The 24,579-nt window shown below is 40.4% G+C and overlaps 3 protein-coding genes across 3 annotated transcripts; 2 read left to right on the forward strand and 1 right to left on the reverse strand.

The window, feature by feature from the left end:
- Positions 1-1,351: 1,351 nt before the first annotated feature.
- On the reverse strand, positions 1,352-10,199 carry stk38a (serine/threonine kinase 38a). Its single transcript, XM_030784507.1, has 14 exons — positions 10,192-10,199; positions 8,636-8,772; positions 7,426-7,477; positions 7,078-7,200; positions 6,653-6,736; positions 6,108-6,231; positions 5,587-5,741; positions 5,089-5,191; positions 4,611-4,672; positions 4,324-4,441; positions 4,082-4,205; positions 2,475-2,570; positions 1,986-2,080; positions 1,352-1,590 (listed from the first exon to the last, which is right to left on the reverse strand). The coding sequence occupies exons 2-14, from the start codon at positions 8,764-8,766 to the stop codon at positions 1,454-1,456; spliced, it is 1,404 nt and encodes a 467-aa protein (XP_030640367.1). The 5' UTR covers positions 8,767-8,772; positions 10,192-10,199; the 3' UTR covers positions 1,352-1,453.
- Positions 10,200-14,129: 3,930 nt separating this feature from the next.
- On the forward strand, positions 14,130-19,425 carry lrif1 (ligand dependent nuclear receptor interacting factor 1). Its single transcript, XM_030785230.1, has 4 exons — positions 14,130-14,154; positions 15,976-17,623; positions 17,943-18,179; positions 18,316-19,425. The coding sequence occupies exons 1-4, from the start codon at positions 14,147-14,149 to the stop codon at positions 19,423-19,425; spliced, it is 3,003 nt and encodes a 1,000-aa protein (XP_030641090.1). The 5' UTR covers positions 14,130-14,146.
- Positions 19,426-20,948: 1,523 nt separating this feature from the next.
- Positions 20,949-24,579, forward strand: si:dkeyp-110g5.4 (uncharacterized). Its single transcript, XM_030784625.1, has 3 exons — positions 20,949-21,564; positions 21,811-21,954; positions 23,545-24,579. The coding sequence occupies exons 1-3, from the start codon at positions 20,965-20,967 to the stop codon at positions 24,343-24,345; spliced, it is 1,545 nt and encodes a 514-aa protein (XP_030640485.1). The 5' UTR covers positions 20,949-20,964; the 3' UTR covers positions 24,346-24,579.

Raw genomic sequence — 24,579 nt, forward strand, 5'->3', positions numbered from 1 at the left:
ATGTAAAACATGGAAAGCGCTGAGATACAAAATAAACTGCTCTAATGAACGAAGTTCAAGAGTTACTAATTCGACCTCTTTGGTTGTACGTGCAGTTAAGTACGGTAGGGTGCAGCTGTCGCAAAAGGAAGACTGCTTTAATTATACAATCGTCATAGAAACATTTCACATCCCTGAACAATATAATCCTATGGAAGATGCTACGCGATAGTCTATATGGTATTCAGAACGTGACTGTACATCATCCACAGAGTTTTTTTCTTCTCGTTGAGATGGGGAAGGATACAAACCCAGCCCCCGATGAAACAGAAGCTCGCCTCGTGCATGTCTGGATTGGATCCCGGGCTGTTTAGCATTAGCCAGATAGCTGAAGTGGAGTTGTTCGAGTCAGAAAAATGCTGGTGGTAATAGTTCGGCTCGTACTATCCTCTTTAATGCTGTCCGATGTATCAAAGTGTCCTCTGATGCACACGCTGGTTTGGTATGGAAGTAAGAAAAAAACGTGGAGGGGGAAAAGGCAAAGTCTCTCTATGGGGAGTTACTGTAGACATGCAAAGGCTCCCAAAATAAGATGACATCTATGACCAGCCTTTTGTTCTTTTCCTCTTTTTTTTTTTTAACAGATCCCCAGTATTGCTAATGATAGTATGTCTAGGGAGGCGAAACAAAAAAGCATGAATGCCAATGCACGATGCCCAGAGATGACTGGAACTTTTTTTTTGCATAGGGACAGTTTTTCATTAAAAAGTAATGTGCTTTCAACACAGACCTTCTAATTTATGGGTTTTAATCTTACTTTTTTGTTTGTTTGTTTGTTTGTTTAGAATGAGTAAGAAAAGATTTGCGGTCTCTAAAACAGATGATGGGGTGGGGGTAGTTTGGCAGACAAATTAAACCTTTTGTCTTTTTCTTTTGTCCTGTCTTTTAAAAATGACGTAAAACACCAGAGTCTACTTCAAATGGTACTTCAGTTGATGATAGTAAAAAGACTGCACGGTTGAGTGTAGTTTTCTATGTTTGAAGTCCTGTACATGCCATTCAAAGCTGTAAGAGGTGCCACATTCATTCCAAAAATATTTGAGGACTTCAGCCTGAATAGAGAAGGGTTCCCTGTAACATTAGTTACTAAAAAAAAAAAGTCAACCAGCCTCACTACATTGTTTAAAAAAAAAAACAAAAAAAAACTTTGAGCCCTAAGGTGCAACTCCATTTTGGAGTTAGTTTTAAAAGATCTAGTGCAGAGATGCAGGATATGGCCTCCACAATTCAGTCTGTTCAAAAACTGAGAGTCATAAGGGGTGGGGGGGGTGATGAAGAAGTCAATTCTTCATCTCCAATTCTCCAAAAAAAATCCTTTACAACTATCCAGAAGAGGTGGGGAGGGTGGTGGCCTCGGCCTCCATCAGGATCCCAAAACAAGTCTGGGCTTCGACGCGTCAGACGAACCAGAGGTCTATCTTTTCCCTGACTTCATGTAAGATGGGATAGCTCCTCTGGCCGTGAGACCCTCAAAGCGCTTGTAGGTGTAGTTAATGAAGACCCAGTCCTTACTCTTCAGGTCAGCCTCAGAGTGGTTAGATACAGTACAACCTAGAGAGACAGGGTCAGATCAGCTTTAGTTTCACAGGTATTTTACATACAGTTTGGTTTTTAGAGCTGTATTTTCCCCCAAAGATTCTAGTCTCACCCATTTCTTTAAGTCATTCTTTTCTTTTCTCACAACTGTATCTGTGCTTTAACCATTTCACGCAGTAGAACAAGAGAAACTGGGTTTGCAAATGCTTGAACTAATGCTGAACTTTGTATTACTCAATATAATGCACTGCCTTTACCATGTATTTATAATTTTATTCTCTCAAACAACACGAATGGCAACATTAAAACTGTGGACTTCATACTCATTCTACATGAACAAAAAACCAACACAATGCATGTAGAGGCTGAATTTGCCTTTAAAGGGCGTACTGGAACACTACGTTAAGTACCTGTTGGCTGAAGAATATCCGAATCAGGAAACTCATCAAAGTTAGAGGTGTCATCGATGCTTTTGATCTCAATAGGAATGGCAGCAGGTCTTTCCCTGTGAAAACAGTCGCCCATTCAAATAAAGACTCTCATGCAGACACAGAACAATAACACTAGCGCTCTTATGAAAGACACCTTCTTCCTGGCTTTACAAAATATACACTGCAGGTATGGCTATATTTGTATGTGAAAGCTTGGAGTGACTGAAGTATTAATACAGCAAAGATGGAGAGAGACATACACACACACACACACATATATATATATTATATATATATATATATATACACACACACACATACATATATATGTATAAATGTATCTCTTAGGCAGGTCACAGAAATTTCTGACGTTTGACAGGACAGGCAGACAGGACGTTAGAGGTGGCTGAGAACATGAGAATGTCTCCAGGAAGAATTAGTCTAACACTAATTTTATAATTATATAACCTGATGTGTTCGTAGTCCACTCCTTCAAAGAACGGATTGCTTTTAATCTCCTCCACCCCGTTGGCTCCAATCCGGTGCTCGCTCTCACAACAGAACCTGAAAAAATAGAAATCATCAATTACAAACATAAGAGAAACAGAGCTTGTTTCAAAGACGCTTTTAGGGACAGACAACTAGACAATACAAAACACATGTGTTATCCACTACCAGACAAAACCTTTAAACATGCCTGACACACATTCTCCAAGTCTGCGCTGGGATCAGATTTAACCTAATGAATAATTTGTGATATTCAGATGAGGTATCTGCACGTTCTCGTGTTTGGCTTATTTGTCCAGAGGTGATCTCAGCCACCGCTAGCAATGAAAATGCCAACTTTTGTTTGTTTCACAAACATGTGGCCACAAACCTGACCCGCAGACTCAAAAACGGCCACAAGAGTCAACAGCACAACAGGTAAACCATTGTCCACATATCAATATTCGAGAAAAAAAAGACTTTCAGATTTACAATCGTGGGGCTACTGTATCAAATGACTTAAATGCTGGAGAGGGCATGTTATTAAAAAAACTTTCTCAGTATGACAAATAAGCTATACCAAATTAACAAAAGAAAGTCTTGATGTACAACTTTAAGTGAACCAGCACAGGTTGCCTTTGACTTATGACATGATTCCGTCCCTTAAGTCTGAAATATATTATACCTTTACATTATACGAATCGCGGGGCTAGACACCCAAACACACTGAGATCCAAACAGTAACAAACAGCGCTGCTTTAGGGGAGCACGGCCAACTGCTGTTATCGTAAAGCAGATGAAGTGGATGTCATTAGATGTTACGACCAAAGGTCACTACCTGACGATAATGTAATAAGGCTAATGGGGCGGCCGCTGTAAGTCATACCCAATGCGCATCCACAACCCAATGAGGATGACCAATCGCTGACAAGAAGAAGATCAGTTAGTCTTCCAGCATGTTGACAGGTTAGATTTAGTTCAACTTGGTTTGGATTTAAAACCTGCAACCTTGTGCTTTATTTGCTATTTCTGCAAGTATCTGTATTTGTTATATAGCTAAAATATTTGCTATTTGATCCAAAGAATACTGCCTATAACATAATAAATGAACTTTGGATGGTAATGTTAACTAACTAACCTGCCATATAAATTCCTGTCCCTATTCCTATTACATGGACAATAAGACCATTGTTGGGAGGTCAACCAGCAGCTTCTGCATGAGGATAACCTACTGTACTTATTCAAACCAACTGTACAGGGCTACAGAGTACAAAAGAGGCGGGAGACCTTCACGAAAACAAGCACCACTCAGACTGCCTCCGTCACAGAGACTCAACACAGACAGGAAGTGGGTGAGGGACACAAAATCTGCCTGGGTGGAGACGCAGCTTTTCTCAAGCATGCCTGATGACAACACCCATGAATAACAGGAAGCTACGGTTGAGAAGAAAATGAAACTACTGGTGAAAAGTAACTGATGATAACACAGATTGCGCTGAGTCCGCTGGAGAAAGTGTACATGCACTGACTAAACCTCCATTGAGACAAAATGGAAAGTTTTGAGCGATATGTGACCAGAAAAGCCAAACCTGAGAATGAGGTCCTTGGCTTTCTCCGAGATGGGAACCTCGGGGGGAAAAGTCAGAGTTTCCCGCCAGTTCATCACCTTCCTGTAGGTCTCCTGAGGGGTTTCTGAGCAAAAAGGGGGATAACCTGCCAGCAAAAAACAAACACACGTACTTCAAAACCACCGAGAACTCAGCAGTGACAATTAACACCCAGTCAGTCTGTCATTGTGTGGTCAATTTTTCCAAATTCAACTAAAGCTCACCTATAAGCATCTCATACATGATGACCCCCAGGCTCCACCAGTCGCAGAGCTTGTTGTATCCATTCTGCATAAACACTTCCGGGGCAATGTAGTCGGGGGTTCCGACAGTAGAAAAAGCCTATGAAAAACCAGAGGACACTCAGTTTTTTCTTTTCCAAAAGATTCCTCTTTTTAATATTTCACATCAAACTGGCTTCACATGTTATCAAAACATTTCTGTTTTACAGTTACTCTTTCTCGCTTTTTTCTTTCTCTGTATCTTTGCACGTGAGAGTGGAAAGGCTCACCAGTTGTCTCCTATTTCTCTTCCAGGTCTCTGCTTTTCTCTTCGAGTTCATGTTCTGGAACGCTGACGGGAATAAATCACAGGAGTAAATCTTTATGGCTCAGAAAACAGGGTCATTCAAACCGTCTCCTCCCAGACTACATTTCAGTACTTATCACTTAGTCATAAAACAACAGATTAATCAAAGCAACACAATCTACAGGTATACCAAAATTAACCTACAATACATCTGGGTGTGGTCACAAAACCATCATAACATCTAATCGGAAAATATTTTGTTGCTCTATAAAAGCTGATCTGAAGTGTTCATAAAGTAAGTTGCACTGCTGTAAAACACAATATACCTGTTTTTATTTTTCCATTCATTCCTTAGACCTATGTGGCAGGTCTGTAGTAGGGGCTATGTTATTTTTTATTTTATAAGTGCAGTAACGGTTTGATTCATGTGCAGTGTTATCAGTAGATGTTCTGTTACTCACTGAAGTCACTGGGCAGGCTGTGGTTGAGGTTCCTGTAGAACTCGGTGCGATGAGCCTTCTTCAGCCCCGTGCACAGCCCAAAGTCAGACAACTTCACGTGGCCCTAAACAAGGCACAAACAGCAGAGATCCAGATAACGTTTTTTTTTTTCTTTTCACAAAAACTCAGAGTTGCAACCAACTGACACCATTATGACAGATATCCCCTTGACCTGTCTCGCCAATGAGGGAGGTATGAATCAGCAAATGGTTTCAGTCTCAACACTATGCACGAAACAGGCGCGGAAAAACATTATCATAAAACACTTATGCAATATATTATTACCATTATTGCGTCGATAATATATTAGTAATTTGTGATGAAAATGCTCAAACACTCTCAGAAACAGGCTTTAAAAGATTCTCATCCTTGTCACAGCCCATGCTTGTTCTGATGAGGCTAACAGTGCTACTGGAAGGCAGACAGGATACAGGGTGTCTGAAGAGAACTGCACCTTACCTTTGAGTCCAGCAGCAAGTTGTCTGGTTTAATGTCTCTGTGGATGAAGCCCAGCTGGTGAATGGAGTCAATGGCCAGGACGGTTTCGGCGATGTAGAACTGAGTGGCCTCCTCTGTCAACGTGTCCTTCTTCATCAACAACGTCATCATGTCTCCTGCAGATAAGTCATCAGCAACCCACATTACAGAGATGTTCCAGCAATCACAATACATTTCACCTGAGGCAGCTTCACTCTGCGTCAGAGATATACATCAAAACATCTCAAAAATATCACTAAACTTCAGTGTCATATCAGGGTACATAATCCAACTAAAGAAATTCTAGAAAATAATGCAGCATCCCATTTTTGACAGATAATGCTTCAGAATCCATCATTAATGATGAACTGTTGGATATTTGTAGGTTGTTCTGAGCTAGTGTAGAACTTTCATAATTTAGTTCCAAGACCTGGGTCACTTTCAGGGATCTGGCTCTGCTCCTCCAGAGACTGTAATTTTACTAATGAGAATGAAGGATGTACCTCCAGGCAGGAACTCCATGATGAGATAAAGGTTCATTCGATCCTGAAAACTGTAGAACATCTTCACCACCCACTGACTGTCGGCTTCCACCAAAATGTCCCTCTCTGCGCGAATGTGACCCACCTAAGACCAGAGCAGAGAAATATTTCATATCTGTAGAACATTTACTGGAAAATCTTTACACAACGAATTCAACCAAAATTAAAAGCGAAACATTTGTTACGACTGCACAATTTAAAGGACAAACATGTGACCTCTTTACTTTTCATTGTAAAGCCACTCTCAAGGATCTTCCTCAAATTACCAATATGCGTTCAGAGAAAAAAAAATATTGAAGGTAATATTGAGTAATTCAATAGTCAACAACCACTTAACGGGTAACCTAAACTTTCCACCCATTGGTGCACATACCGAACTATCTAAACTCAAATCCAAAGCACCACATCAAAAACAGACAAAACAATCAGGACAGAAGTGAGAGACATTTAGGTAAAATCAGCAGTGAGGAGCCAGAGATCTGTGATAACCTCTTTGTCTATCTCACCTGTTCCTTCTCCAGCATGTCAGCTTTGCGCAAGATCTTCATGGCGTACACATGACCTGTGTCTTTCTTCTGAACCAGCCGGACCTATGCGAAACGGGAAGGAATATTTAGAAAACTGCACCACACAAACCTCTGTTGCCAACCATGTGAGAACTACGTGGTGAACCAATTCTGTGGTAATGAACATTATCTGTCGCAAATATTTCACGCTTGTTGAGAAGATGGTGCTGACTATACTAATTTCAGAAAAGGAGGCTCCAATACATTCATCAAAATGCTTTTCCTCCTCATTATGAAACAGTAAGCTCCTGAGGTAACTGAAATATACAGTTGTGCGTTTAGGAGGACAGGAGGAAGCTTTTTTGGCCTGTTAAGGAAGACTCTGACTGAGTAAAATGTTTAAAAACAAAAGCGTGAATCTATACCTCTCCAAAGGCTCCCCGGCCGATTACTTTGAGAGACTCGAAGTCCTCCAGCCCAAGCCGCGTTCGTTTGAGACGCAGAAATTCCGTTTCTTTCCTGGCATGCTGGGACCGCCTTATGCGTTTCTAGATGACAAGAAAAGACAGGACGTTAAACACACAGAGCTCAGACAAACCAAATGTTTATCTAAACCAATGTCTGAGCCCACGCAATATGGACTTAATGATACAGATGAGACTAAAAGCAAAAGACAAGACACTGTACTCCTGTCTGAAACTTTTGAAAACCATCAATAGTAATTGAACGGTTCGCTCTTTCTATGCATTGCAGCCGTCAGCTGGCCCGCCCACCTCTTCATCTGCAAGCCCCTCCTGATCCATGACCTTCTCCAGCTTCTGCTGTCTGCAAAAAACAAGTTGCTGTCAGAAGAACCCATTCACATTGCAGTAATTTTTCTAAGAAACAGGGGGACCTCTCCCCTGATGTCCTCTTGGAAGACAATGGTCAGTCAGGGAGAAAAATAAATAGGATGATATGAAAAATGTCTATTTAATATCCATTAAATGTCCTAGAAATTGCCAAAATGAGGGGCAAGAAAACAACCTTATCTCTAAAACAAGCTTCTTTTTTTTTTGGATTGTATTTTTTGGTGCTAATGGTGTTGTCTGATTAACCCGAAGGCAGATTAATTCACAAGAGAGAGCGAACCCTTAAAACAACCCTTGGAAAAAACTGATGTGCGATACTCTCTGGATAAGTCTACAGACACGGCTTAAGGCTTTTGACATGATTGGCTGATTTCACAACCCAGCTGAGAAGTGACAAAATTACGACATTGTCACATTTAGTTTCACACCAGGGATGAGCCTCACCCACCGAGCAGACAAACAGGTTTAAAAGTATGTGTGGCATCACATGTCAACAGACATCCACACCTCCACCAGCATGGAGAACCATGATCAGTTCATAAAAATTATTTGTTTACATGCAAGCAATTTAGCATGCTGTAGATTTCAAAACAATAATTTTTGTTATTTTGTTTTGTCATTTTTGATGCTAAACATAACTAAACAATGAATCATGAAACTATAATACAAAAAGTAATCTTTGTACCACACAGAAGTGGCTTGAAAAGTACAGACTAAAGTATCAGCTCAGTTTGGGAGATTATTTAGGGAGAGTTTTCTTGCCCCTCTTTTTTTCGCAATTTTGAAGACATGTAATTGACATAAAAACATTGTGTGTACCATAACGTAATCATCATTAAAGGACAAAAGTTGTTTATGTTTACTAAGGCTTTGTTGACCGCTGAGTTATTGGTCAGGGAGCACATACAATAACACAGCTGGTAGAAAAAGAACTAGCCCTGGCTTTAAAAGAACATTAACAATGGCTAGAGGTTGTTATTTAGCCTAAGTTAAAACCCTTCCACGATTGTACCTACAGCTTTTCTTGATAACTTGGCACATGAGATACAAATGAGCACCCTCTACACCAAACCCAAATAGTCCTGTCTCGGTGCTTTGACATGGAACAATGCATTTGGTGAATGAAACACACCTCATCTCCCTCTCCTCATGTTGGGCTATCAGGTTGCTGTAGAAGTTTTCCAGGGTCACTTTGGCCAGAGTAACACGCTCCTTAGTGTGATTACTCATTGTGGAGCAGGCCGTCTGACCTGTCATTGCCATGGTTACCTGTAATATTGAAAAAAAAAGAGCAAAGTGTCAGATACTGGTGTCATTTACTATTAATTAATGTGCAGCCTGTAATTAAAAATGTGTCCCTACATATACTGAGCAAGCAGCATATAATATCTAAAAATAGATGTTATTCTCTTCTGTGGTTCTCTTGTAGTTACATTGGTAAGACAATGACAAATAATTCTCTGTCAAATGTTACAGTTTGCCCCAGCGTCACTGTGATTGTGCAGTGGGGTCAAGCTTTATCCCTTGATTCCCAAAGACGTTTCTGATTCCACAGAGTAGAACCTCATATCATAGACCGTTACGATAAATTCAAACTATCGTTCTAAATTCAAACGTATACAGCTCAGTTTAGACTTCGGTTTCTGCTGGCTTAGCACATTACGCTAAATACTAGAGCAAACTCAGCAGTTACTTAATTATCAGGACTAAAACACTCACAGGATCGTGGAGGTGTCTAATTTTTTTCGTCAAGGCCCTCTTCAAATTTTACTAATACACATATGCAGCGATGCAGCAATGTATTTTGACCTTACCAGAAAACAGATTTAGAACAAATATCACGTGTGATACTCTATTAAATCTACTACTGAGCTTCTGTTGGGATTAAACCAATTCAGTCTTAAATTAGAGTCAACACAAATATTGTTAACGTCTGGCGCTGCGGGCACGGCTTCTCGGCGCGAGAAGTAAGACTGTGTGGAAACATAGCTGGGCCACTGTATTTTGAGCGACCTTTTGACAAAGAGCTGCTGTCTACTGAAAGGACCATGCATTTACTTTGTAATATTTAAATCAAAGAATACCTGAGGCACTCGTATACTCTTTACGTTGTATGGACTAAGAGAGAGCGCAGTTCTAAAGGCAAAGCTCTTCCGTAACATCAGCCGAAATGAGAAAATACTACTAATTTCAGGTTGCTCCCAGTGAGTTAAATGCACTAATGGCTTTCTGCCGTAGGTTTGTAGATTAGCGACTAACCACCTTCTGGTGTACGGAAACTGCTCCCGGGCTTAACATTGCACACAGACTCACCGGAACTGTTGATCTTAAAAAACTGCTCATTAACTAGCGAACTAAAACGAAAGTAAAATAAAACACGACATTTTTGAAGTGTGTAGACTTTTTCAAAAACTTGTCTCAGATAAGTCTGACAGATGAATCTAACTAACAGTTACCAAATGTTCGCTAATAACTAGCTAGCCACAACACGATCTGACAACCTGTGTGTATCTGAAAAGTTAAAAGAAAAAAAAAAAACGTTAACTTTAACGTTAAGCATCCTTATAACTTTAATGACGTTGGCACAGGACAATGGCTAAATAGAGGAACCTGAACATTGCTTTATACTAAAAATAAGTTTCGCTTTAATAATCACAGGTAAATACATTATATTCCACTATGGCTTACCTCTCCGAGCTCGACCTCAAGCCTTATATGAACTACTTTTGTAGACCATCGACAGTGCAGACATACACAGACGGGAATTTTACTTCCGGGTCGGCGTTTCACAGAAACCTGTCAGTATAAAAGTCCGTATTTCAAGAATATTGCTTGAAAACGTCAAACTGATCTTGGAATACTGTAGTCTTAGAATTTATGATACAAACTGGGAGACCTCACTCGGACCCATATAACCTGAGACACTTTTTACTGTTTACAATGTGAATACCTTAAAGAAGATGGGAATTAATTAGTTGACTGCATGATAACAATTGAATGAATGAGGTTTCTTCATCCAGTGACAATTTTATACATCCACTTTGTTGAGCATATGCAATTAATTGTTCGAGGATTCCCAACCTATCCTGAAGAGCATTTAGTTAAAAAGTCTACTGCAGTGCACCTAAATTTTCTACATCCAATTTGCTAGCCACATGTGAGTAATTGTGCGAGGATCATAACCCGAGGTGGAAAAAGTAACAGTAGAAGTATTCTTGCTAAAAAAAGGGGGGGGGGTGGGGGTATTCTAAGTAGAGTTAAACTGACAGTTTTTGTAAATTGTAAATGAGTGACTGTTTTACTCTTGCTCAACTATTTTTTTAGGAGAGATACTCTACTTAGAATCTTTTTTTTTTTTTTTAGCAAGAGCACTTGTTTTACTTCTTCCACCCCTGATTATACTGAACCTGAGGGGAACTTGATCTAAATATCATCTGCAGTGTACCCTTGTAAATTCCACAACAACATCACATTAATTTGAGACTACAGTACTGTTGTCTCTTTCAAGGTCTGTAACTGGTGTGGAAGCAGCTCCGGCTTCTGGTTAGCATGCTAGTACAGCTGCATGATTTGGTCAAAAAAATCTTAGCGTGATTGTTTCGACCAAGGATGTATAAAGTAAAAGTAGAAGTACTCTTTCTAAAAAAAAAAAAAGTACTCTAAATAGAGTTAAAATATCCCTCCTGGAAAATACTTAAGAGTAAAATAGTCACTCATTTACAGTTTACAAAAGCAGTTGTCAGTTTAACTCGAGTACTTTTTTCTTAGGAAGAACACTTCTACTTTTACTTTATACACTCCTGGTTTCATCACATTTTGTGATTTGATCTGCAGCATGATGACCATAAAATGAAGACACTGATATGAAAATAAAAACATTGAAAAAGAATATTCTGAAATATTTGTCACCTCAGTAAAAACCTGAACAACTTAACTACTAAATTACAGAACTGTACTAGCACCTTGTAACGCAATCAACCAATCAATCAGTGTTTTCTCGCTGCAATTATTGTTCATATTGGTTCATTTCTGGCTTTGGTCTGAGTTATTTTTGCTTGCATGTGCCTTCTTTGCCATGTGTTCATCATAAAGTTCTCTGTTCTGCATAATATCTGGGGGACAATGCCCGAAGGAGGGATATAGGAAAATAATGTGCGATGTAGTGCGAATCCATTATTCTCGTATACTGGAGCATCAAGCAGGGAATTCTCCTGCTTACACCACGGCCACTTACCAGAGGTTAAAAACAATGTAATTGTTTTATTCATTCATAACAGGAAGCATTAATATAAAAACAGCAGACAAACACTCTGATGTCTTGTAAACATCTTTCTAACTCGATTGCAATCCGCCCTTAGCTGAAACACTTTGACACTGCATCAGAGGGGCCTACAGCATTTGTGAACATGAGACTTGTGTACTAGGGTAACCATATGTCCTCTTTTTCCTGGACATGTCCTCTTTTTCGGACCTAAAAAATGCGTCTGGCCGAGATTTCTAAATTGCCAGAATCGTCGAAAGAAGAGGATTTGGCTTTTGCTTTCCACAGTCGCCATTCATTGTGAGTGCATTTGCATTGCTTTGACCTTTTTATTTAGGGCTCGCCCTCTTGCACGCCACCAATGCCATAAACACTGGTTAAACTCCATCTCATTCATTACCATCACCAAAACCTTAATGGAAAGAAATAAGGTCGTCTTGCCACTGTTATTGTTCTACCAGTTACTTGTCTTATTAAAGACTAGCCGGCTATGTATTGCCTTAGTTAAGTACAGGGGCAGTTCCACATTGCATTGACAACCATAAGCCTTACATGCGCAACGACAGGAACCAAAAGTGACATACATTTAAATTTCCCTGTATATTAGGAGGCGTCCTCTTTTCTGAAAACCAAAATATGGTCACCCTAGTGCCACCTAACTTAGTCTCGCTGTCTCTAAAAAATATTTGGGATACGGACATCCATGCCTCAATACGGGGGATTAGGGTTCATTTCTTGACAGCAAACCAACTGCAACGTTTCTTTCGTTGTGAGAGTGAGACGTGGCCGACACTTTTGGCATTTATCATCTCCTCTGTCAGGTGGGACGATAAATATGGGCTACTTTCAGAATGAGTGCTCCACACAACCTACGAGCAAAAACATTTTCCTTTAAATAATTTGTTTACTCTTTTTGGTTACCGATTGCCAATTACTACTTTTCATCCATAGTTGCGCATTCCACTGTCATGAAATTTATCATTTATTCATACAACTGCACAGTCACGGTGACTCCGTGAATTCTTGTCCATTTCATAGGGGGTGTAAAGCTTCATTTGAAATTCTGACAATGGGTTGAAAGAAGAGGAGTTTGAGGAGGGTCTGACTGCAGAGCCCCAGTTATAGAACAGCAGTTTCAGGCCAATGATCGACCATCTGGCCCAACGGTTCTCAACCCCAGCCCTAAGGGGCCACTGTCCTGCACGTCTTTGTTTCAACTCTTCACTATCACAGTTAATTGAGCTAATCAGGGGCTTTGTGATTAACTGATCAGTGGAATCAGGTGTGTCAGTCCTGAGCTCAAGAGAGTTAAAACAAAGACGTGCAGGAGAGTGGCCCCCCAAGACTGGAGTTGAGAACCACTGGTCTAACCCTAACCCTAACCCTAACCCTAGTAGGCGATCTGTAGGGGGATGAGGGAGGATGCCATCCCCCTTGTTAGCAAAATGACCAAAATGTATCCACCTTGTTAACCTGCCATCCCCCTACATACTCTGTAGAGCAGTGTCAGTGACCATTGGGCCATCCCTCTTGTTAAAAAATAATAAATCACCTACTGCCTATCCCTAACCTTACCATAAAAGATTCCACATTGTTTATGACATTAGCGTTGTTTTATTTCAGTTTACATCACAAATTTATCGGAAACCCACCTAAAACGACTGAAACGCTGATTAGCCTAACGGTACGTTTCCACAGCTGTGAATTTCGCATCGCTCTCATTGACGCTAGAAGAAACCGCCGAAGTGTCAGCGCATGCGCTGAACGCCACTGTCCTGAAACCGCTGTGGTGTAAAACTGCGGCTCTGCAGACAGATATTAGAGGAGGAGGGAGGGAGAGAAATTTTGTGACTATGTTACAATGCAGGGACACCTGTTTTCAGACACGGCTGGTGGATGTTCGGATTTCAAATCCCTTCATGGAACCAGAATCTAATTATATGACAAAATGTGTTGTTAGTGTGATGTAATCTTGTGATAATCTTGTGTAAATTGCACGTTTTTATGAGATTTCTCTGAGTTATATGTGGGGGGTTTATGTCCCCCCCACACAGTATACCAGATAGGAAATCACAAACTAATCCTGCCGAGCACAATTTACCCATTAGTACGCGTCAGCACATGGTCAAATTCCTTTAAGATCGCAACCAAAAATACTACTTTTTCACTCAGGTGCTAGTTCTGCTCTGTAGTTTCCCCCTTAACTGTTTCGTGTAAATTCCCTGCGTCCAACAAACCTGAATCGCGGAAGTAAAATTTGCTATACAGTATAACATCCGGGTGACTGGGAATAATGTCAGTCTCGATTGATGAGTGAGAAAAAGCCAGTTTCAGCAGTCGATTATACACGATTCTTCACGTGAAGTGACTCCAGTTATTAAAATGGAGATGTAAGTCAAATAACATAATTTATAAACTTCCAAAATAATAATAAATGAGGCTTTTCTGTTGTTATCGTTAAACATGTCAAGATGGCGTGTGTAAAGCTTAGGAATTTTGAGATGATAGACAACTACAACTAGATAAAACCTTTAAATGTCGGAAAATGAATAGTCGGACACATACTGGATATTATATAAATTAAAGGATACCAGGGAAAACATAAAGAAAGTGTTGTTGGCGAAATCGGAGCCCAGCTGCCGTCTCAATAACGGTATTGGTACCTATGTGTAACGATTGCCCCATCGAACTTAGTTTAGATAGTCAGTTCACCAGATGTAATAACTGACACAGTTTCTTGCTGAACTGGGTATCAGTTTGGCACCATTGCTCAAAACATGAATTTCCCTGTAACAAGTAAACTCATAGCCAATACAAAGTAAGATCCCTTAAGGTCGGCACGCTATAATGCACTTTTGATAATTTATTACACAATGTCTCTGCTGAATGAAGCTAATGTACTTTTCTAAATAATGTAATTTTCTAAAGCTTGCCTAAAGTTGAAAACAAGGTAGCCAAAGGAGGGTGGAGCTTAGTCACTTAATGTCATATTTACCACAATATCGATGAATCACCTCTCTGATATGCTCTTACAGCAAACGTCATTCAGGATAGAGCGCCGTTTAACGGTTCGCAGAATCTTCATATTCAAAACCTCAGAGCGGTTGTCTGAAAATTCCATCTGAGCGGTGTGGTTTCACCACAGCCTAGTTTCTTCTGAATTTTTCGATCTTGTTACATTAACTGCAACCTGTCTTGACTCACACTAATAAAACTGACGATTGCTTGTTGGTTGATTGGTTCATTGGTTGGTTGTGTGGAAATCCTCTCAAACTACATTATCTTTGGTAAATGATTGTGTCCAGAGGTCATATTGGTGTGTATCAAATAGCTTTTGAAAATAAGTTTGTTTCTTCGAAATGTTTCAGTTTTCAGCTGAGAATAAACAACCTCTCACTTGTGTGTGTGTGTGTGTGTGTGTGTTTCTGTGTCTGTCTGTCTGTGTGTATCTGTCAGTGTTTCAGTATGTGTATTTGTATATGTGTGGGAGAGAATGAGAGGGAGATGCGGGTCATCAGTGTGGCTCATTTCATTCCAGTACTCTCATATTAGGGATTAACAATTATGATATAAAAAAACAAATTGTGGTCATTACATGCAGCTGACAGTGTATATCATTCATATCTGCAGTACTGATTCCAGGAATAGTGTAATTTAAACTTTTTATTTATGCTCTTGGTATCTTTACTTAAGCAATACCCTCTCCATCAACATTTTAAAAAAGTGCCAAGTCATGTGGGGTCCTCTAATTTCATTAAATCACAGTTTAAAAATAAAATCACAGCATGTAGAAAAAGAAACAGATTATTACAGGCTATAAATCTTTGGTTTACACACACGGGAAAGCATGTATTCAGTAAAACTGCACTAGTCAAGCAATATTCATTTGAACTGTTGTGATTTGCCACTCGGAGAAAATTTATGTGATTTGAGACAGCACATATGCCATTGTGAAACTGGCTGTATTAATCAGTACAGCTGATACATGGCAGCATGTATCAGCTTTGGATACATTCCCAGGTATTTCAACTGGGAGTGCAGGGTTTTTTTTTGTTTGTTTTTTTAAATCTGTATCAAAATGTTTAAATATTAGTGCTTTTATTGTGGATTTCATCCTCCTTATGATACTCTTATGTTGCAAAAATTTTTTCTTCTGTAAAACGTTCTATTCCTGCATTTAGTGTATTTTAATCTTTCTTTTTGCCACCAAGTGGAACAGGTGTGTTCTACCAGGCAATGCCAGCAGTAGGACCGGATGGGAAAAATGTGATGAAGTTAATTCCAGTGCAGAAAGTCAACGGACAGTTTGTTCGGTCACATACGAGTTCTGGCAAAAAGGATGACTGTGAACCTCAAAGACTGTGTGTCAATCCAGGGCATTTCTCTGCTCCACAGCAGAAATTCCCTATTCTTCAGCCTATTTCAGAGGGACAATTTGTATTAAAAACAACATCAGAGGCTAACACTCTTTTTAATCCTGTGAAAACTAAACCCCAAGGAAACAATAGTATATCAAAAAATCCCCCAATACAAACACAAAGCCCTGCTATCCTTCCAAACCTTATAGAGAACACAGGACAGTTACCTGCGCAGAGGACAGTCACAGTGGAGTCTCGTGTACTGTCAAATGGACAATATCTTCAGCTCCCTCCTGGCGCTAAAGTACAAACAATTCCAGCCTCAGCACTCCCTCAGCATATAAAAAGACAGATATTGAGCTCCTCAAGCGATGCATCTAATTTGCAGACAGGTGTACCAGCAGTTGTGTATCTGTCATCTGTCAATTCCATGAAACTGGATATGCCTCAGCAGGCTCCTTCTCTCCTACCCACAGTGCCAAATCCCAATCAAACATCAAAGACTCCCGCTCAGATGCATGTCACAAACCCTATGGTAAACTTAACCATGGACCCCAAGTTTGAACCAAAGGCTGGTCAAGGAGCAATATCTCCCATGAAATGGGTAGTTCAGGAAGGGCCTGGATCCACCGCCCCGTGCCTTGTTCCAGTATCGCCTCCCGGGGGGACTTCGGATATTTTGAAATCGACGCAAAAGGCTGACGCAATTAATCAAGCGTCCATCAGGAAATCGTCATCTCCGCCAAACAGTCAAATGAAGATCAATTCTTGGAAGGACAATGCCTTGGTCTTGTGCAACGGCAAAGTATACTCTGTAGCTAAAAAAACGAATCAGCCTGGTCTCTCCAATGGGACCAAAAATGAATTGGCCAGGGATGCGACAAGTGGTGGAGGACCAAGACAGAGCTCTGGCCCCCGTTCCCATCCTTCCAACTCCTTATCAGAATCACACACCTTTCAGAGGAGACCTATAAGACCTAGTCAGATTAATCACAAACCAGATGAAATCATTGACCTGTGCGATGATGATCCACAGGTTGACTGTGCAGCCCAGAGACCAGCATGCACCACTTTAACTGAGGACGATGATAATGATGAGGACTCCAACGTGATATTCGTGTCATACATTCCACCCAAGTCAAATACTGATGCTGGTACGAGAGACGTTGAAGCAACTTCCCACAAAGAGAACGGAAATAGTGAAGAGGTTGGACTAGAGCTGGGGAGTTCTCAGAATAATTTGAATTGCTCGGGAAAAGATATGAGAATTGATGATGCGCAGTCACAGGAAATGCACACTTGCACAGAGAAGACAGTCCCTCAACAGGGCGAGCAACAGATGGAGGAAGCCCATGAGAGCAGCAGTGTAAACGACACCAAAATGGATTTGGACGGGAGTCTGGAGAATGGGACCTGCCAGGACAAAGACAGAATGGTTCATATTTTAGACCAGCCAACGTTGAATACGCCTGATAAAGAACCAAAACGTGTTACAGAAGAGGTACCTATAAGAAAAGTACACATCAGAACCCAAGCTTACATCTATAACAATGTACAGAAATACCATGTTGGAGTCAGTACAAAAACAACTGGATTGTATATCTTGTAAAGTTTTACATGATATCATATTTAATCTTCAAAAGACAGGTGAACAGGAACTGTTTATCAGACTTAGGCAGGTTTACATGTTTGTTGTAGCACACACCCATCTTTGTTTGGTAACATGGTAAAGCTGAATTGACTGTAGTGTCAGTTTATCTTGTTCAAATGTTATGACCTGAGATGTGATTCTTATAGATAGCATGTTTTTATTTTCTTAGGCAGAGACAGATGCAGCCCTTGAAAGAACAGATCTGCACAAGTCTGATCTCCAGCTCAAACGGATGTTTGGAATCACCTCTGACATTAGAATTTGTTTGCAAAGAATCAACAGTACCAAAAAACCCAGTTCAAGGGCAGATACAAAATCTGCCCAAAAACGAACACTAGATGGTATCCGCAAATTGATTCAAGACTCGCGTGTACAGTTCAAAATGAAAAAACAAGTGGAAGCACAGGTAATCTTTCTTAAGTTATTCTTGCAATAATTGTACAGCATTTAGGGAGTGGCTCAGTAGCAGTCCATTTATATCAAAGCAACAAATACTTCTCTCACAGACTTTTTTTTAATCTCTCATACATCTACTTTTACAGGTACCTACACCCAATGAAATTGACCCAGAGCAACCAAAACGAAAGAAACTGGAGCCATTAGAAAACACTTGCGACATCTTGTCGAGTTCCAGACATGCTCCACAGTCTCCTCCCAGCAGGACAGCTGTTTCTCCTCTCCCTGAGCAGCCTTTAACCTGCACTGAGGAGAGCGACACCACATGTATAGCACTCTCAACAGACACATCAGATGCAGATGCTTCTCATTTATGTCGAGAATCTGAGGAAACCTGTCAGTCCAGCAGTTGCGTCTCATTGTCGGGTCCAACCAAGAACTCACAAATCAAGGGCATAACAGACTCATCTGTAGATACCAGCACCTCCTTGTCAAGGAAGGTCCCATTGAGAACAAGTAGACTTAAAGGGAAAAAATGTACCACATGTATTAATTGTAAAGAAACAGAGGCAGTGTCGACAACGTCACTGGTCAGATGTCAAGAGAAGCCAGATCCATCACCTGCTGTTGCATCATGCAACAGTAGTTTAAGTGTGTGTCCACAAGCAAAGACTCCAGACAAGACCTTGCCTGGCAGTGCAAAGGAAGACCATGAGCAGGATGAAACACTGATGGTGGAACCACAATCAGGCATACAGCAAGAAGACACACCAACAGCGGAATGCAGCCGAACTTGTCTTAGCCCAGTGGTAAGTGCTCCTGGAAAGATGTGTACACGGTCATCAAGAGCAACAGAGGAAAGACTGAATCTGGCAAGAGGAATGCCAATGATTGCAACGCTTTTGGCTAGCCCACAGGAGGGCACAAGCCAAGTGGAACTTTCCTCAAATGGTACAACCGGCAAAAATATGGCAAATATCTGTACGAAAGCAAAGACGTCTGGCAAAGGGGTAAAGAAATCCGCAGAGGTCCTAAAGAGAAACGATAAATTGAAAGCAGATGAAATTGAAGTTGCACCTAGTACAAGTAAACTGACGCACACCGCACAGGAGGACATCTCACCAAGTGAACTCTACTCTGCAGAAGTCATGGACGATGAGGAAATACTGCGAAGTGAGAAAATCAAACGGTTGAAAGACCTCCTGAAAGAGAAAGAGGCTGCTCTTGAGATGATTAGGAAGAACATGATTATTTAGTTACAGGGTTTAGCCATAGTTTTTTTTTTTTTACGTTCATACTATTTACAACCAAGGTTTTGGTCTAAGTGTATTTAAACTGAACTTTGTTCCATGTCTTAACTGACCTTTCTATGAATAACAAGTCATATTTTTTGGATAACCTGTAAAATATTTGTTGTTAGAATACAATGTAAATGTGTGTTAATAGAAGTGGGAAAAAATGTCATTACATAACAGAGCAACTGTATTGTGCTTACAATAGAGTAGACATGTTCAATAGAAAATCTGTGGAGAAAACTAAAGCCTACAGCTGTGCCTCATGAAGCAGAGCATAGATACCTTCAATTCAAAAGTAGTGCATGATCCACATTAACCTGACAATGAAGCACTTTCTAAAGAGTTAAAATGGCCAAGATATAACTCCTGAATCGAACACCATTATCCCCAGTTTGTTTATTAAAATGCCCCAGTGATGGGACTAAAGTATTGTTGTTGTTGTTATTTGTGTCATATTAGGGATGACATATAGTTTGAAATATATCACCATGCCAGGGGCATAGTTTACCTTTGGAGATAGATTTGGACTGGAGCCGCTGTGTCTTGAAGCCATCGTAAAGCCGTACTGCTGCAAAGGTTTTGACAGAGAACGTATCGACTCTTTTGTAAACACACCACGGATAGCCCCAGTAATGCTGTTTACATAAGTTTCAATGCTTTGCATCTGGATTTTCCAAGTGAAATTGCAATTGTTCCTAATTATTCCCCTTTTTAAAAGCCACTGATGCAGTTTTGTTACGTTGTTTCCAGCTGTATGTCATATACGTTTGAACTCGTCTGTTTGATAATAACACTGGCTGATAATAAACTTTTATTTGTGCAGCAAATGTCGATTAAGTGTCTTTGTCTCACATGCATTACTACACTTACATATCTCTGAAAAATCGTGAAATGAGGACTTCTATTTTGATGTCAACCCTAACCGCAGTCCGGAAACAATTTCTCAACGGTTGTCATCGATGGACCGGTACGGTGTTGATGTTTGTTTTAAAGTATTTGGGGACACAATGGTAAGGCTATCTTGTGACATCGCCTTTCTACCATACATTCAGTTCCAGAATGGACAGTCAGTGCAGTATATTAACATACTGTTTACTCGGTGCTCTTTGCAGTAGATATGTTGTGTACACGTCACTTTTTACGTATCAAATGTTGGCAAAGGGGCTTGACATGGACGATCAGTATTTGTTTGACTCATTATCATTTTGATGTCTTGCATCTCGCTTGCACGCAAGCTTTGGTGGGTCTTCGTACATAGTTGTTCATTCCGCCTTTAGAGACCCGAGTTATTTGCGAAAGACTAGCCGGCGCCATGCCAAATTTGATGCGGGTACACGGTTCAGGCTAAAGAAAAAGCAAAAACGAAGCTACGCACTTATAAAGTGAGCTGTTTTCTCTTCGTGTCTAAACATATTGGTAGTATCAAAACACGTTTTTGATTAATCCTTTTCTTCCCCCTCAGTGTTTCAAAGTCTAGGTGATCAGAACAGGATCAAAACCATGAGTTCTCTGGAGAGAACTGAAGTTTATGTACCCAAAGATGCTAAAGTGCAGACTGTTCCTGTGAAGTACTTGCCAGCATCCACAGCTCGACAGATCGGTCTATTAAAATCTCTGAAACCACTGGGAGGCTCTATGAAAGAAATGCCGCAGACGGCAACTTGGATCTCCCCAGTGGTTATACGGGAGAAGAAAGCTGCAGAGAGTAGTGATGCCAGTGATACAGCGCGGAGTCACTTAACATCCCAAGTGAAAAAGACGGCTCAGGGACGCTTTCAGCTACCTGTCACAACCTCCAACCTAACAGCCTTCAGGTTGCTTAGAAAGTTTGTGCCTGTGGATAAGTGCCAGTCACAAAATACAGAACAAGAGGTCCTTGCAGCTCCTTTAACCCGTGGCAGAGTTACTTGCTTCGGTCAAGACGCCATAATCCTGTATAACGGTCAAATCTACCTCTCCTTGAAGAAGGATAAGTCATCAAGAAAACAGTGGAGGAAGCAGAAGTCTGACCCCGAAGGTCAAAGTGTCACACCTGTACTGGTCTCAGCTGGACAGATTCAGAGAGATTCTGCCAGCACAAGGTTACAGTCTGTAAATGAGGTAAGATTCAGTCAACAGCTTCACTCACAGCCACAAGTACCCTCTTTATTTTATTTATTTATTTATTTTATTTTTTTTACTTTAATTTCTGTTTCGATTTTTCTCCAAAACATGGTCAGTTTGAGTCCATTTAGCACTGGAGTGTTGTTCTCACATGGTTCTGTGCATTGTGTCTAGTTATCTGGCATCTCTGGCTATGTTTAGTTTTTTTTTTTTATATATATATATATATGTATACTCTTACAGTGTTGTCCTGTGGGTGTGAAATATCGAGATGATGGGATACTGCTGAAAGAGTTTGGCATCACCCAGCGAGTGCAGGTCACCTTACCCAAAGTTTCTGTGAAGATCCTGGACCAAAAGGGACCAGGTTCCCAGAGCCATGATCAGGCCAGTCCTTACTGCAGATCAAACAATTAAGGATTTAGTCTGTAACGCTACATCACGGGACAAATATATTTGACAGTGTGAATACTGAAATAACTGTATTATGAGTAGAACAAGTACAAAAAAGTTTCTCTCTCTGACCTGCAATTTTCAGATGTTTCACCATAACATCTAAAAGGAAAAGGCTGTCACTTATCAATAACTGGTATACAGAGAGCAGAAAAGCTGAAAAACCTTTTCATCAGGATTTAGAGATGATTTTCCTTTAGCTGAACTAAACAGAATTTCAATTTTTTTGGCTTCATCCAAAATATTTCAGCAAAATATGATCAATACAACTCAGAAGATTAGATTATAGAATCTGCGTCTTAAAGTTATAAATATGATTAAACAGCATTGGCTTGTTGCAAATAAGTGTAAGCTATTAAGGCAGAAAGTATAGCTAAAAACATGGATTGAAAAATGAATTGTCATGAAAGAGGCATGACTACATGATTACTTCCTCAATCCAGATTGAGTGTCGTTACTTAGCTCCAGCCAATGGCATGAGTATTTTGGCATTTTGTCAGAGTAGAGGCTTAAATTACAAACATGGTTCTCAGGCTGTGACGTAGCCCATGACTGTATGACCTGTTTCTTATTCTTTGTCGTCTTTGAACTAAATAAGTAGTTATGATAGAAATGTTTGTTGTGGCTGCGCTCAGGTATTAGACGACCTTCAAAACTGGTTAAAAAGTCAAAATGCCAAAGCACGTAGCAACTCTGATTGGAGTGTGTGTAGTTGTTGACGTCATTGCAAAGGTAATTTAAGGTGAAAAATAATGTTAGCCTCATTTTGCAATGAATTGTTAGGTTTTGAATCATTTTAAATTTAATAGGTTACTTTTGCTGGAAAAGAACTTTGTTCTGTGTTTGTGCTTTGAACCAAAAGTTCAAAGTGGAAAAATGTGGAAAAAGTTTAAAATGGACATTTTATTCACCCCTTGCCCGTGACTGAGCGACTCTTGGACTAACTTATTAAGCTACTAGCCTGAGAAGTGAGTGTCTAATTCCTTGGCTTTATATGAACATCTAAATACATAGCTTATACATAAGCTTTACATAACTTAACTAATAATCTAATACATAACGCAAAGAACAGAGTATGTCTCAGTGTTTACTGTATAAGCAAGTGTGACCTAAAAGGGGGCGTGTCACCTGTATGTTTCTGTCAGCAGTACCTGGACATTTTTTTTTATGCTTGAATTTAAACATATTCTCACAGTCTTCAAAAGTGAGACATCAATTCATGTCAGCTGTATACAGTTACAGAGCCAGCAAAGACAAATATGACTATTCTTCAAAAAAGAAAACAAATTGTAATACATAATAAGATAAGAGTTATGACACATTTCTTAACTTGAACAAAACACACGGCCAGTATTATTTCAGTCAGGCGAGTATACATTTCAGGATATTAGTTGAGTAGTTTGAGGTGAAAACTCCCCCTCTATTGTCATTGTTTGTGATAGGTCTGGCATGATCCATGGGCAATTTAGAAGACTTCTATCACAAAACTGCAATGATATTGACTTCCTTGTTTATTCCTTTCAGGAACAGGAAATACAGGAAGAGAGCATTGGTTCTTTGTTACAAAGTAGATCACCTCATGAAGCCTCAGAGGATCAGGAGTCAGAGATGAACCAGCCATCCACAGGTGCCAGCTCCGAGCGCCCAGACGCCACTGCAAACGAACCAGCCCAGTGCAGCACCAGCGGAGAGGGAGATGGTCAAGGAATGGACAGAGATGAAGATAGGGTTGAGGAATCAACACCGTTGGATGAGACTGAAGCTTCTCCTCTTGGACACGAAGGTCAGACCAACGTTGAGATGGATCAGGGAGCTGAGGAGCATGGATGGCATGGTACTGAAGGAGAACCAGAGGAAGACAAGAACGGTGAGACAAGAATGGAAGACGGGAAGGGCGAGACCAAATTCGAGCGCGACGTGGATAAAGAAGCCCGAAACGAGGACAACATTGTGACAATGGAGGATGAGAATGCTTTGACTGAGTTTGAGCATGACGCAAATGAAGCGGCCCAGAGTGAGGACAACATTGGGTCTTATAATCCAAACAGTGAATGTCTTCTGGAGGAGCCACAGAAGAGCCTCGCAGCTGAAAAAGAGAAACGGGTCTCAGATCATTATGTGCAGTTGGAAGAGGATGAGGAAGTATTGGAGGGCGGCAGTTCTGAAAACGAAGATATGGAGGTTGCCGTTCCATCTGTCTCTGGGCCAAAGCAGGACTTTGGTTTTGACTTCGAGCAGTCAGAACAGGAGGAGAAGATCAGCCGTATAAGAGCGAGGCTAAGAGAGAGGGAAGCTGCCCTGAACACGCTGCTATCTCAGAACTGATCTGAGACCAGCGTGAAACAACAGCCCCAGCCAAACCCTTAGCTAAAATTGAATCCCTAACGGTTAACATAGAGCTGTGTTTGTTTTTTGGTTTTTTTTCTTTTTTTAATCTTGGTCCAAGTGGACAGTACGTTTCTAATTTACGTTCATTTACTAATACACCTGAGTAAGATAGTCATGGACTTAGGTTAAGTGGACATATTGAACTGAGTGTACTGGGGCATTGTAAGAGTT

This window comes from Chanos chanos, chromosome 9, assembly GCF_902362185.1.
Source record: "Chanos chanos chromosome 9, fChaCha1.1, whole genome shotgun sequence".
NCBI classification, from domain to species: domain Eukaryota; kingdom Metazoa; phylum Chordata; class Actinopteri; order Gonorynchiformes; family Chanidae; genus Chanos; species Chanos chanos.